The following is a 14,240-nucleotide window of genomic DNA, read 5'->3' as shown; positions in this document are numbered from 1 at the left end:
GGGGGCAGAGGGGGGTCCCCTCCCCAGGCCTGAATCCTGGGCCAGAGGCATCAGGCCTTGGCCAGGGGCAGAGCCAGCAATCAGAGGAGTCTGGGGGTTCCCTGGCTAGGCCTGACGCCTGGGCCAGAGGCATCAGGCCTGGGCTGGGGGCAGAACCAGTGATGGGGGGAAATGAGGGTCCCCTGCCCAGGCCTCTGTCAGAGGTGTCAGGCCTGGGCAAGGGGCCGATCCTGCGATTGGAGGGTGATGGGGGTCAACGCCTGAGGGCTCCCAGTATGTGAGAGGGGGCAGGCTGGGCTGAGGGACACCCCCCCACACACACACCCAGTGCGTGAATTTCGTGCACCGGGCCCCTAGTAATAATATAACAAATTGAGTAGTTAGAGTGATTTGTGATGTCAATTATAAGCACTAAACTGAATAGTAATGAATAATTATGAGCTATGGACTTTAAATAACAATAAAAATACATTTAAAAATGAAAAAAAAAGAATTTAAATGAGGAAGCTCTAGTATGACATTTGCAATTGGCCAGTGTGTTTGTAGTTGGCCAGTGTGTTCAGTGTCACTATCCTATTGCTCTGTTTTATTAACATGTATAACTGTTTGATATTATTTATTTTGGGCAGGGAGTTTTTGTCTATCTTGTTCACCTCTATCTTCTTAGCACCCAGATTCATGCCTGGTAAAGTAGTCACTTAGTAAATATTTGTTTAGCAAATAACTGGATTATTTTCAGAAAGATGGTTCATTTAGGAGAGCTGTTGCACTCATGGAAAAGCTTATAATTTGGTGATCTTTATATTTAAAATAACTTAATTTGAATATTCTGAAGCCATATGAGATATAAGCATTGCCTCTGATTTTAATATCTAAAATTATTTTATAAATCTCATTCTGATACATCCCTGACATAGGATCATGTGACTTTATTTTCAGTTTGAAAAAATTATGACAGCTGATTAAATTTAATTCCTCTTTAATGATTCAAACTTAGCAAGAGGAATATTCTTTTTATTTCCATTTTTCTTCATAAGTTGATAGCAGATAAAAATATTCAAGGAAAATAATTTCCTATAAGTTTTTGTCATTTCATTACTTGTGGAATTTTTTCCACAAGAGATTTATAAAATAATTTTTATAAAATTAATAAAATCAGAGGCAATGCTTTTGTTTTATTGATTTTCTGATGTAAGAAAATTATTTGGTCAAAATTATAAAAACTTGGACCTAGATCTCAACTTTAATTTCTTTCTTATAGTGATGTTCTATATCTGTTTTATAAAGAAGTTTATACTCTTGAAAACAAATCTGAGCGTTGAGATTTCGAAATCTTAATGTACTCTAAATTCTACATTGTAAGGCAGTCTGGATAAAATGAATATTAGGCAAATGGGAAAATCAAAGTAGTTATACATTGACAGTACCTGCCACATCATCGACACTCAAGGGTCTGAGTGAATAGCTACCCAATCTCAGGTTAACATGAGCAGATTTGGGTCTTTTCTCTGCTGGTTAGAATAGCTGGTATTTTTCAAGAGTGGAAGAGTGGCATGATTAGTGTTTTGTTTTGTTTTGGAAAGGGCACTCTAGTCTCATCATCAGGAAGAACTATAATAGAAATTGATTGGGAAACTTGTTAGGAAACTTTTAGGACTGAGAGATACATCAAGACTAAAGCAGTGGGTGAGTTGGAGGAAAGAGAATACATCATTTTGGAGACTATTAAACTTGAAAACTGGTTGGATATGATAATTAAAAATGAGTTGAACATGACTCCCAGTGTTGGACATTCGATGGATGATGATACTTGTCATCAAGAGAAGAAATATAGGAGCAAGTGTGAATGTGGCTGTTTTCGAGGCATTTGAGGGACATATGGTAAAGATTTCTAATGGATAGTTGGATACTTAGGTCTGGAGTTTAGGAGGCAGTTCTTGTCTGAAAGTATAAATTTAGAAGTTAAGGGTCTCTAACATGTAAACTTCTCAGAGCAGGGACCCTGTTTGATGGGTTCACTGCTCTATTTTACAGCACCCACATGTACTTGAGAGAAGTATAATCATGCATGGTAGTTAAAGCATAGGGAAAACATGTAAAAGGAGAAAAGAAAAGGCTTAGGAATACCTGCATTTAAAAGATCATTTGAAGGAGAGAAGCTAGCTGAAGAGATTGAAAAGGGGTTCCTAGCAGGTTAGGAAATGAACCAAAAAGATTGGTATCATGTTTTCCCCTCTGCAGTAGGCATCACAGTTTGTGACTAGTGTACGCATCTCTCTCTCTACAATGTGACTGTAAGTTCATGAGCTATGGACCATACTTTCTTTGTTTCACCATTATAGAAACGAGCACAAAGTCTGGTAAATGGTAAATCTTCAATATTGTAGAATGAATGAAGATAAGTTATAGAAAAGAGTATATGGTCAGCATAGTTTACATTGCAGAAAGGTGAGGTAACTTAAAATTGAAAATTATCTCTTAGAAATCATTGCTGTCTGTCAGAGCCATTTCATTAAAGTAGGTAGTGTTTTAGAAACCACATTTGGAGAGGGCAGGGAAATAGGGACTGTTCTGAAGGAAATAGTAAGGGGAGAGAGTAACTAGGGATAACTGGGGAGGCGGGGTCAAGGAAGGTGAGTGTTTGTTTGCTTGAGAGACTTGATAATGTTATGGACTCAGGGCCAAAAACTACTGGAGAAAAAGAATTTGTAAATTCTGAAGAGAGGAATGATTGGTGAGAGGGTCCCAAAATATGGGGGAGGAATGAGACCAGGAAGATAGATTACACTTCCTTAGGAGAGAGGTCAGCTCATCCTCTGAAATGAAGAGATGATGGAGAAAATGGACACAGTCATAAATACCTTTCTAGTTTAGGGCAGGAGAAGGCACAAAATTGATGGCATTCACGTCTGATGACCTCTATTTTTTCACCTAAAATGGGAGGTAAGGCCATCTGATGCATAATTTAGTAGAGTTGGAGAACAGTGATTCAGTGTTTAAAATGGAAGAGGGAGCTGAAAAGTTGGACATCTGTTTTGGATATTGTACACTTTATTTTTCTAAATATTTTCTGCCTAATGGTTAATTAGTATGAGTGACATTTGTGGTGCTCATGTTTGTGATTTTAAAATGGGAAAATACCCAGAATTATATGATAAGAACTATAAGATACAACAATTATCTGCAGGTATTATGTTAATAATTGATCTTTTCCCTTTAATTTTAGGTCCTCACACTTCAGCAAATATAGGTGTTCTAAGTAGTTGCCTGGACTTAAGAACAGTAATTCCTGAAACTTCTGTATCCAGTACTGTTTGCAGCGCACAAACTATGGTAACCCAGCAGACCATTAAAACTGAATCATCCAGTACAAATGGGGCAGTTGTTAAAGATGAAACTTCACTAACAACATTCAGTACCAAATCTGAAGGTTTGAAATGTGTTTCACATACTGTATTTTGAACCATTTTTGTATATAAATTCATCAAACTTATTTGTTTTAAATAGGAAATGAAATGTGTTTCACATACTGTATTTTGAACCTTTACTTGTATATAAATTCATCAGACTTGTTTTAGATGGGAGTTGCATTTCACCTTGGATTGAATTATGTATAACATATAAAGCATTTCAATTAAAATGATTATGTAATACACTCTCTGCTGCCTTACATAAAATACTGAAATCAGCACACACTGAAACACAGTACCGTGAATATATTCAACAATTTTTTTTCCTTAGAAAAGATTAGTTCTAGACTATGGAGTAACAATTCTCCCAGCTTGATTGATTTCTGATTTTGTAAATTCTCATTTTTTTTGCAATTAGGAATTGTATTTCATCTTTGGTAAATATTTGCTGAAGTTATAGCTGGTTATCAAACCCTAGAAAAATCAGCTTTGTGGATTAGTTTGAATTAGAGGGTACATATTTCTAATTATTGTGATTTTTTTCCCCTCTGGCTAATTTGGCATATTTATAAATTATGTTTTAATGTGTCTGTTTGATAAGTGATTATGTAAGTCTTACCTGATGAATTGTTTAATTTTCAGTTGATGAAACCTGTGCACTGCCTGCAACTAAGATCAGCCGTGTGGAGACACATGCTGCAGCAATGCCGTTTTCTGTAAGTATATGACCTGGAGATAGCGTGTATTTACAGACAAGTAAATAGACTTTAAATTCTGAGCAGCTTTGACATAAACTCACAGAAAGATTCATGTGTGTGTGTCCTCTAGTAATGATTTGACATAGATTGAGAAATAAAGGGTTGAATAGGAAGAATGTTCACAGTAATGATAAGTGAAAAAAGATACACACACACACACATTCATACTGTGGTCCCAATTTTATGAAAAAATACACCTAATACATTCATTTATACATCACATGAGTTCACACACATCCACACTACAAAGCTAGATGAATTTTTCTAGTTTGTGGGGCCACAGACAATTTTTACTTTCTTCTTTATGCTTTCTATATTTTTCTATAATGAAATGTGTTACTTTCATAATAAGAAATGTGTATGTGGATATATATATATGTAAATTATATTAATGGTTTTATGAATAAAAAGATATGTTATGGAACATAAAACTTGAATGACTCTATTGCTAGCTGCTTAATAGGAGAACAACAGAATATTGTGATATTGAGTTAGACATACCTATAGGGTAGCCCAGTGTTCTCTGACATTGAACAATAATCATTTGCTGCCAAAAGAGAAGCCAGAATGGGTCTGCATGGCACCAAACTTAAAATGCTAGGAAAGTGCCTCACAAAGATACCAAGATTGTCTTAATTAGGTAAATATAGGGACAATACATGTTTGTGCATGTGTGTGCATATACCTTTTAATTTATTTTTAAATTATCAATCATTTCAACTTTATTGCTATGAGCAAGAGTTTTTATGTTACCTAATATTTACATTTTAGAGTTTTCAATTGTTTATGGTTTTAGTTTTTTTTAAATCATGATTTTACGGATTTTGATCATATATTTAGCATCATCAGCTTTTACCTTTACAAAATGTTAAATCCTAGTGTTCTAAGACTCTTCTCAGGGAACAATTATTAAAGTGAACTTTTTTCTCTTAAATCTATTTTGTGATGCATCAGCCAGAATGGTATTTGTTATTTCATTTGGAGCCAGTTGTTTTATAAAAGTTGTTGAAGAGAGTTTTTACAACTTTAAAAATGAAAACAAGTTCAAAGCTATTCCTTTTTTTAAAGAAAAACCTTAAAGACTCTTGGTTAGTTCACTTTGTCATGTGTGATAGCCTAAATAACAAATAATGTGAATTGTAAGCATGTACCTTTGCTGTTATATATTTAAGACAGAAATAAATAACTGAAGTGCACATTTGTTTTGAGCTTCTGGAAACAGTGTCTCATTTATAAAGAAGATGGCTTAAAAAGGTTAGTTCCAGGGATAAGTATAATTCACTTACCACTAAAAGTAGCTTAAGGTAGAGGAAGTTTATTTGTTTTAAAGCAAGGCAAAAAATGTAAAACTGTTTAATCTGTTCCTCTTTAGTATATATACTAAAGTGTATTCAAATTGCATTTTAGTTTTGAACATTTTTTCTCCTTTTAGGTTTGGAGAATCACAGGTATTTCAAGTGCAAAGATCACTGAATTTCTGCTAGTTGTTTTTGAATCTAGAAATAAGCCAGCTTGGAATGAATTTTTTCTTATTAGCTCCTTTTGGAGCAAGTTGTATTGTCACACTAAAGAGATTACATTTTCTGAGAGAGTCTCTGAAATGACAATGTTCTATAAAACAGCTGGCATTTTAACATACCACTAGTGGATTGGAAAGCATGCTAACTCCAGCAAGGGTGATAGTACAGAGCTACTGACCTGGAGAATGCCTGTCACTCCCTGTGTTTGAATTGGCATCCCTGTTTCACTGTCAGTTGACCTAATCTCTTAAGAGTTTATTTACTTATGAACTATTAATGTTGTGGTGTTTACCCATATGCCTATTTGTAGATCACTGCATGGAATTATTAAATCTAGAAATTTATTATATGCTCAATAAGAGTCTTCATAAATTTTTTTTCTCTGAAATCAGAAAGAGACTCCTTCAAATCCAGTGACCACAACGAAAGCAGGAGAACGACAGTGGTGTGATGTAGGAATTTTTAAAAATAACACAGCGTTGGTGAGCCAGTTTTATTTGCTGCCAAAAGGGAAGCAAAGCATTTCAAAGGTAGCTATTGATGTATTTTCTACACTGTGAGTTATAAGCCTCTAGAATGAGGTGTTGTTTTTTTTATGTAACTTTAATTGAAGACACTTGAATGCATGAAATTAGGATCTGTTCACAATCTATAATTGAGAGTTCTATGTATCTAGTTATGTTGTATTCTTTTTAAAGGATCTTTCTATAAAATACATCACAAGCAGGTTATTTATTGATTTCTATTTTTTAATCCTCACCCGAGGATATTTTTCCAATTGATTTTGGAGAGAATGGAAGAGAGAGGGAAAGACAGAGAAATATCGATATGAGAGAAACACATCGACTGGTTTCCTCCTGCATGCGCCCTGACAAGGGCCCGGGCCTGGGAGAAGCCTGCAACCAAGGTATGAGCCCTTGACTGGAATTGAACCCGGGGACCTTTGGCCTGCAGGCTGACACTCTATCCACTGAGCCAAACCGGCTAGGGCAAAGCAGATAATTAAAAAATCTTATACAATCACTGGGCTGGATTTTGAGTCATAAATAATATAGTCTGGCCTGTATAGATAAGGATTTTTTGAAATCTCTCTTATTATGTGATGTGTTTAGAGAATAGAATATTTTTCTTACTCTCAACTTTATTTCTGAATTCACAACTTAAAAAATTTAAAAGCCCCTGTAGTCTAGTGAATACAATTTAAGTTTCCCTTGGTTCTGAAATCCCTTAAAGGAGGACTTCATATATATAAGTGAGACATTAACCCTCTGAGGATTGTGAAACAGATAACAGCGCCAAAGCATACTGAACTAATTTTTATCTGGAATGGTAAATTTCAGAGAGAGAATTGCCAAGAAATAGATTGAATCTCCCAAAGATCTGCACAAATGGTGAATATATCATTTATCATTATATTTTAGTTTTTCTAATATTACTACTGGTGTCCCTCTTTTTCATACTGAATTTTTCCAATTCTCGAAAACAAAATAGAAATCTTGGTTAATAATTTGTTAGTATTATGCCTAATAAAATTTCTGGCTGCAGTTTGATTTCATATGTAAGGAAATACCTATATAAGGCCCTAGCAGCTACTTGTTTTTCCTAAAAGGTAAAAAGAACTTAACATTTAGAATCAGTAAACTTGGTTTTGCATGACTAGTTCTAGCACTCAACAGTGTGACCTTGGACAAATCACTCATTTAACCTCTCTGAGACTCAGTTTCCTATGGAGATGACATAGCTCCCTTAAAATGGGATGATGTGTTGGTGCTACATGTTTCACCGAGGTGTAGTAAGAGTTAGGGAGAATATGTAAAAATTATTTGAAAGTTATAAATATTATAATCTTCCCACTTAGATTATGAAATCCAATTATTTAACATTTATTCAGCATGGAGATGAGATGGTTGTTACTTTGTTTACAGTGATCCTTAATTTTTGCTACCTATGCACTCTTCATGTGCAGAATACCCTTGCACTTCTTTTTGTAATCAGTGATTCTCAGCTGGAAGGGCACTTTTCCTCTGAATAAGAATCACCAATTTATGGCCTCTGTTGTTTTGGTGTTGGAGTTCTCATTCCATGTGTGAAAAGGAGGAAATACGTAAATGTAGACTAGAACCTTTAAACAATTCATTCTTTAAAAGTTTTGTTTAATTACAAAATAATTAATTGCACCTTTTCTTTACTTTTGCATATATTGCATTTTAGATAGGAAATGCAGACGTACCTGACTACAGTTTACTTAAGAAACAAGATCTTGTTCCAGGCACAGGATACAGATTCAGGGTTGCTGCTATCAATGGTTGTGGAATAGGCCCTTTCAGCAAAATCAGTGAATTTAAAACTTGTATTCCTGGTTTTCCTGGAGCTCCTTCTGCAGTCAGAATTTCAAAGGTGAGATGTCAGGTTAAGACTTGGTTATGTAAATTATTTGAAACTTTGTACATGAAGTAAAACTGTCAGTAAAGAGATTCTTGTTAGTGTCTAATGAAATGGGAGATATTTAAAAGGGGTGATTAAAAGGTTAAAAGAATATTTTTTGCTAATCAATCACAATATTTTTAAGGACCAAATTTCAAGTAGAATTACAGCATCCAATGTAAAGAAAGGGAAATCTGCTATATTTCTTAATATTAATTTTATACTTGTTTATGGAACCAAAGATTTGTGCTGGAAGAATTTAAAGGAATACATAAAATTGGATTATATTTTATCCTAAGGTCCTGCCCCTTTAAAATTTTAGAGAAGAAAATGTCTGCTTTCAAGCAAGAAAAATACCTTTCTTGGCATAGGACAAGCAGACAATTAAGCCTAGATATGTTTTGAAAAGTGGGCATTAATTACACATTGCAGATCCAATTAAGATAGGTTTTTAAAACTCAGCAGTAAAAGTTCTAACATCTAATACAAAAAGCATTTTGTGTTCTAAAGATAGAATTAACATAGTAGAGAAAACTTCAGAACCTTTACCTGTTTTTTTCTCTTTCCTCTCTTCAAGAATGTTGAGGGTATCCATCTTTCTTGGGAACCTCCAACTTCACCTTCTGGAAATATTTTGGAATATTCAGCCTACTTGGCAATCCGCACAGCACAAATACAAGATAATCCAAGTCAACTTGTTTTTATGAGGATTTATTGTGGTCTTAAGACATCATGTATAGTGACCACTGGGCAACTTGCAAATGCACATGTTGATTACACATCCAGACCTGCCATTGTGTTCAGGATATCAGCAAAGAATGAAAAGGGATATGGACCAGCTACACAAGTTCGGTGGCTTCAAGGTAACAATAAAAAAACACCTTTAAATTGAATTGTTTTTACTAAAGCTATTGTGATTATGATTATTTATTAGTAACTGGTTATGAAGAGTTGTCATTTAAAAAGAGTATTCTTTGTATTTCTAGCAGTTATGAATTTGAATTTGTAAGCTGTTCTTAAAATGTATTTGCTCAATTCTAGATCCAAATAAAAATAGAAAAGACGCAAAGACTCTCTGAGATTTAGTATATGGATTCTTTGTTATAGTTATAGCTCTTTTATAAAGGAAAATAGTAAAATTAAGATAAAAGCTAGAAGACATTATTACCCCAATATATTTTATAAAGGTCATGTAACTCAGTCATCCTAGGGTTATTGAGGAGATTCTAGTAACTGGCTATTGTACAGTGTGCTGTCTTATACCGTAAACATTCCCTACATTGTAAAGGCCCTGTCTATGAGCACGTCCTCTAACTTTATATGATCAGTGATCCTCTAACAACTGTTACCTATTGGGTAATATTTGTTTTACTAATTTTAGCAGCCATTTGATTTCTTTGTTTATATATAGTTAGCACAGAACTTAATGAAATTAAAGAGGCAAGTTCAGAAACTGCTTTTGAATTTTCATTATTTTTCCAGAATCATGGCAAAATGTAATGGGTTTTCTTGATTCATACCAGGGTGATATATTGGAATATATTTTTGGCCAAAGCACTTATCTGGCCCTCAATGTCCTCATTAATAGATGAGGGAGTTTTAAAATTTTACCTTTAAGGTCCCTTTCAGCACTTAAATTCTATATTTTCATCAGAAGTGAAACTTCTGATCCCTGAACATTTTAACATCTGTTTTCATGGCCCTAACTTTGCTTTTGCTGAAACTAAAACATTCAAAATTAAAGTGCATGTTCCCCTTCTTGCAAAAAGAAAGAAGCACCTTAAAAGGACACAAATTTTGAAATAGTGTTTTAAACATTTGTAAGATTTTTGTAAATGCTCTAAATATTTTATTTTTGCATTGTTTTTACCTCAAAATTGTATAAACTTTTTTACAAGTGAAATACAAGCATTAGATAGCTTACTCAGGTTCCATTACAACCATAAAGATGCAGAGAGGCATTGTGGATACTCTGCTCCAGGTAACCTGTTTTAAACCTTTTAGTAATTTCTTGGTTTCACTGCCTATTCAAATCGGGAATAGATACAGAGCAATAATTGCAGAAAAGACATTTCAAACTAAGAACTGCAGTAACTGCAGAGGCACAGGTCTATCTTTTTTATACCTTATAACCTATGCCAGTTTAGGTTGACTGAGTAGCTATGTCCTCCAACTTCATGTATTATACTCCAAACAAAGATAGGTTTAATTGTGCAGAATTGATATATATGTATGTTCCAGTTACTAATTTAAAGTGTATAGAATATTTTAATATATAATTTTTGTAAAGAAGTGGGATTTTTATACTACAGTATTTGTAATTAATGTGTCTCACTAATTAAATTTATCTTGAAGAAAATATGCAAATTGTTAGATGCATACTGAGTGATTTCCAAACTCTAAAGGTAAAATAAATGCACTACTACGGTGTTATTAGAATACCTTTTTTGTGGCTGTATGAATCCTTAATCTTTAAATGTGTATTTTACAAACAATGTTTACAAGGAGCTTCTCTGGTTTGTTATCCCAGCACCACCCTTGGTGAGAGCTTCATTCTGCATTTGTGTAACTCATATGCTTTGCTTTTTGGCATATGCTTGCTTTTTGCACTAGTAGAATTTTAACTTACCTCATTATTATGTTTGTAATCATTTGTATAGCTTCTATAATGTGACTGATATAGGCTAAACAAAAACATAACCAAAGTTAAAATAAATGGTAAGCAATTTTGCACATATTAAATGCTAGGGTTTGTTGTGTATGTGTGCGCGTTTAGTTATAAAGAGTAAGAATGGAAAGTTATAGTAAGTATGTGTATCAGGCCCAATTATTTTAATGACCTTTTTGCTTTATTAGAAAAAGGTCTGGCTTTAAACCCCTTATTCTCTATATTAATTAACAGTTTGTATCTTGAAGCACTTCTCTTATTAATAAGGAATAAGCTGATTTTAAGCAAAGAATGGATTATTTGTTTGAGTATGCACATTTATACCTATTTTGTATTTGATTTAGTTTACTTTGCTAAAATGCTTCTACTGTCCTAGATCAGGAGGTGAATATGAACTTTTGGTTCTAACATCTGCCTTATTTTCTAGAGAGAAAAGGCATTCTTTTTTTCTGAAAGGATTTGTTAAAAAAGCAAATGTTTTTACTTTGAGAATTAGCCCAGAGTTTATCATTTTTTAGCATTTGTACATTAAATACTAGTCACATTTATCTCTCTGATAAGTGATTGGTGACTGAAAGATGCCATTGAGAAATCTCTGTGGCTTTGACATTAACAGTTAACAAGAGATCTTTGAGCTGTGTGTTCATGACTAGAATGGATTGGGGTAAATAGTAAGAGAAGCACATTTAGCTTATGATTGGTACATTTCTAAGGTGAGATCCTGTTGAGTAGCAGTGGGCTATGTAATGCAGATATCATAAGAGGATTTACACTTAGTTAAATTAGTTTCTTTACTCCTCCCTGCTGGGTCAGCAATTCAGATGTACAAGTCTTTGTGCCACAGTCCTCTTCCTGGGCTCTGCAACTATGGTTCATTTATGTAGTGAAAAGATTTTGATGTTGCATGCTCTTCGAATTATGTTTTCTAAAATATTGTATTGGTTTCATTTTAGTTTAGTAAACTGTTTTTGGCAATTTAACTAGAAATAGGGTATTATAAATTCACTTTCACCTGCATTTTTTAAAAAATGGAAATAATCTCATTGCATGTATAAGGCCCCCCTGCCCTATAACCCAATTACATAAATATAATGATCTATAAGAAGGTGAAACTGTTGATCGTTATTTCAAAGACTTGTAGACTAGCAAAAGTTTGTTCTGATTAGAGATATGGTCTACTATAACTGAAGATATTTTTATTATTAAAAGTTCAGCACTTGTAGCATAAAAATCACTTGTAACATTGGATATGAAGAGATTATTAGTATTTAAAATTATTGTAGTCATCTGGTCATAAATGAAGTAAGTTGCAAAATAGACATGGTCTTTCACCATTTAAGGTTTAACTGACAGTTATGTTTTTCAAGATTTACTTTAGGCAGTTTTATGTATTATGTACCAATGATATGTAAAATAAAGCACCTTTTCTATTATTACCAAGTATAGGTGTTATTTATTTTGAACTATATGAAAGAAAAATTAGTGATGGCAGAGTAAACTTATAGAAATGTTGATTTTATATTAGTTGTGTAAAATAATATAGGCAGGTTCATAAAGACTGGATTGTGTCTAAAAAATTTGTTCTTAAGTTAGTGGATTGTGTTAGGTTAGGTAGTCATTTTCTTACAGAAATGTAAAGTCTAACCCTATTATAGCTGAACTAGTCTGTTTGTAAGTAAAAAGGTAAATAGCTCCAAAAACAGTCTAAACTGGTCAACTCTTTTTTTGTCTTCTACTTACTCTTTAAATTTTTTTTTATTAAAGCATAGTTGGCATGTAGTATTATATTAGTTTCAGGTGTACAACATAGTGATTCAACATTTATATACCTGTGATGTTCACCACGATAAGTTTAGTACCTGTCTGTCACCATGCAAAGTTATGATGATATAATTGACTATTTTCTGTGCTGTACACTATTCATCCCCATGCATTTTTAATTTATAACTGGAATTTTGCATCTCTTATTCCCGTCTATCTTTTCACCTATCTCCATACTCGCCTCCCCTTTGAAGGTTTGTTTCTGTTTGTTCTGTTTATTCATTTATTTTGATTTTTTTGGATTCCAGATATAAGTGGAATCTATTTAATCTTTTTGTCCTTATGCTTTTCACCCATTTTTAACTCACAGCAGCCAAGCTTCTGTCCTGCTACACCATGGAAATGGATCTTGCAAAGGTCAGGGATACTTCTCATTTCCCAGATCCGGTGAATTCTTTGATTATACTTAGTCCTTTTAACCATTCTCTTGAAACTTTCACAAGCTTTTTTTAGTTTCTTTGATACCATGCTCTATCTTTCTTTATGTATTCCTGTCTCTTTTTCCATCCCTACTGGTCTTCATCCATTTTTTCAAGACTCAGGTCAAATTTTCCAATCTTATGAAATCAAGCCTTTCCTGACACTCCATTTCCAGGTAGATTCTACTCCTTCTTCTTGTACCCCCACTGTCCTTTGTTAAATCTTCTGTCACAGCCGCCTCTGGACTGTGTGCTCTATTTGTTAGAATTGTTCCTCTCCCTCTGCCAGGTGGTAGATCTCTGAGGCGGAGACTGGGTCCTTAGGTCTCTCCCATATTACCCACTTAGCTGGTACTTAAATATTTCAACAAATTATTACAGAAAATTGTCACCTTTATATCTCTCCATATTCTCACTCCTCTTTATCAAGTTGGAGTTAAAAGGGGAGGGAGGCTTTGAAAGGAAAAGAGTTTTTAGCAGATTTAATAAGGCTTTGGAGGAAATGAAGACTCCAGCTTCGTCTTCCCCTGTCCTGCTATTATTACTTAGGTTCCTGAGAGAAGTTCTGGGATAAATAAGGGATATGTCCCATATTTACTAGGCTAAAAGGAGTTTAATGTAAGTGTGCATAGATCTTATGAGGAAGCCTTTGGTCTAAATGATCTCAGCATTTAGTGTGAAATCAGTGGGCATTGCTGGAATATGATTTTAAACATTGGATGATCAGGAAAATGAGCTAAAAATATTTTCAAAGTTAATTTCTCTGTTTCCCTATAGGAAAGCCATGGGTAGTTGTCTAACATTAGAAAAAGCTACCTATTGTTAATATTTAAGCACAGGGAACTGCTAGAGGACATGGAACACCAGCATTAGAGCCACACTGGATTCTGTTACATTTCCAGTCAGGTCACTTTGTCACCTCTGAGCTTATGGGACAAAGGATTCTTACACTACTGGAGAACAAAATAACATTGGCACACCTTCCTTCCAAGTTTCCCAGGTGTAGTTGGGAATCCCCATACTTATATATTTTTATGATCAGGAAAAGACTTTTTTATCAGGCGTGGAAAAGCACGAACTACAACATTCTATGTAGAAACAATACTTTCTATAAACTGAATGAAGAAAGAAAGGCTATAAAACTCAAGGATATCAGCCTCCTTGTTAAAAATAGATTATTTTATTAATATCCATTTGCTGCTTTTCTGACCTCTGAAGAA

General features: G+C 34.0%; 1 protein-coding gene across 4 annotated transcripts in view; it reads left to right on the top strand.

The window, feature by feature from the left end:
• The window catches only part of HCFC2 (host cell factor C2), a 38,418-nt gene extending 26,202 nt beyond the window's left edge, over nucleotides 1-12,216 (top strand). For 3 of the 4 annotated variants that reach the window (XM_006769349.2, XM_015567594.1, XM_015567595.1), the window contains 5 exons: nucleotides 3,227-3,430; nucleotides 4,053-4,126; nucleotides 6,081-6,218; nucleotides 7,900-8,085; nucleotides 8,690-12,216. In XM_006769349.2, coding sequence (XP_006769412.1) covers nucleotides 3,227-3,430; nucleotides 4,053-4,126; nucleotides 6,081-6,218; nucleotides 7,900-8,085; nucleotides 8,690-9,004 — 917 coding nt within the window. In that variant the 3' untranslated portion in view covers nucleotides 9,005-12,216. The remainder of the gene's footprint in view (nucleotides 1-3,226; nucleotides 3,431-4,052; nucleotides 4,127-6,080; nucleotides 6,219-7,899; nucleotides 8,086-8,689) is intronic. The other variant, XM_015567593.1, reaches the window with a different exon arrangement.
• The last annotated feature ends 2,024 nt before the right edge of the window (nucleotides 12,217-14,240 follow it).

This window comes from Myotis davidii, unplaced genomic scaffold (genome assembly GCF_000327345.1).
Source record: "Myotis davidii unplaced genomic scaffold, ASM32734v1 scaffold120, whole genome shotgun sequence".
NCBI classification, from domain to species: domain Eukaryota; kingdom Metazoa; phylum Chordata; class Mammalia; order Chiroptera; family Vespertilionidae; genus Myotis; species Myotis davidii.
This window is presented reverse-complemented; position numbering and strand designations above follow the sequence as displayed.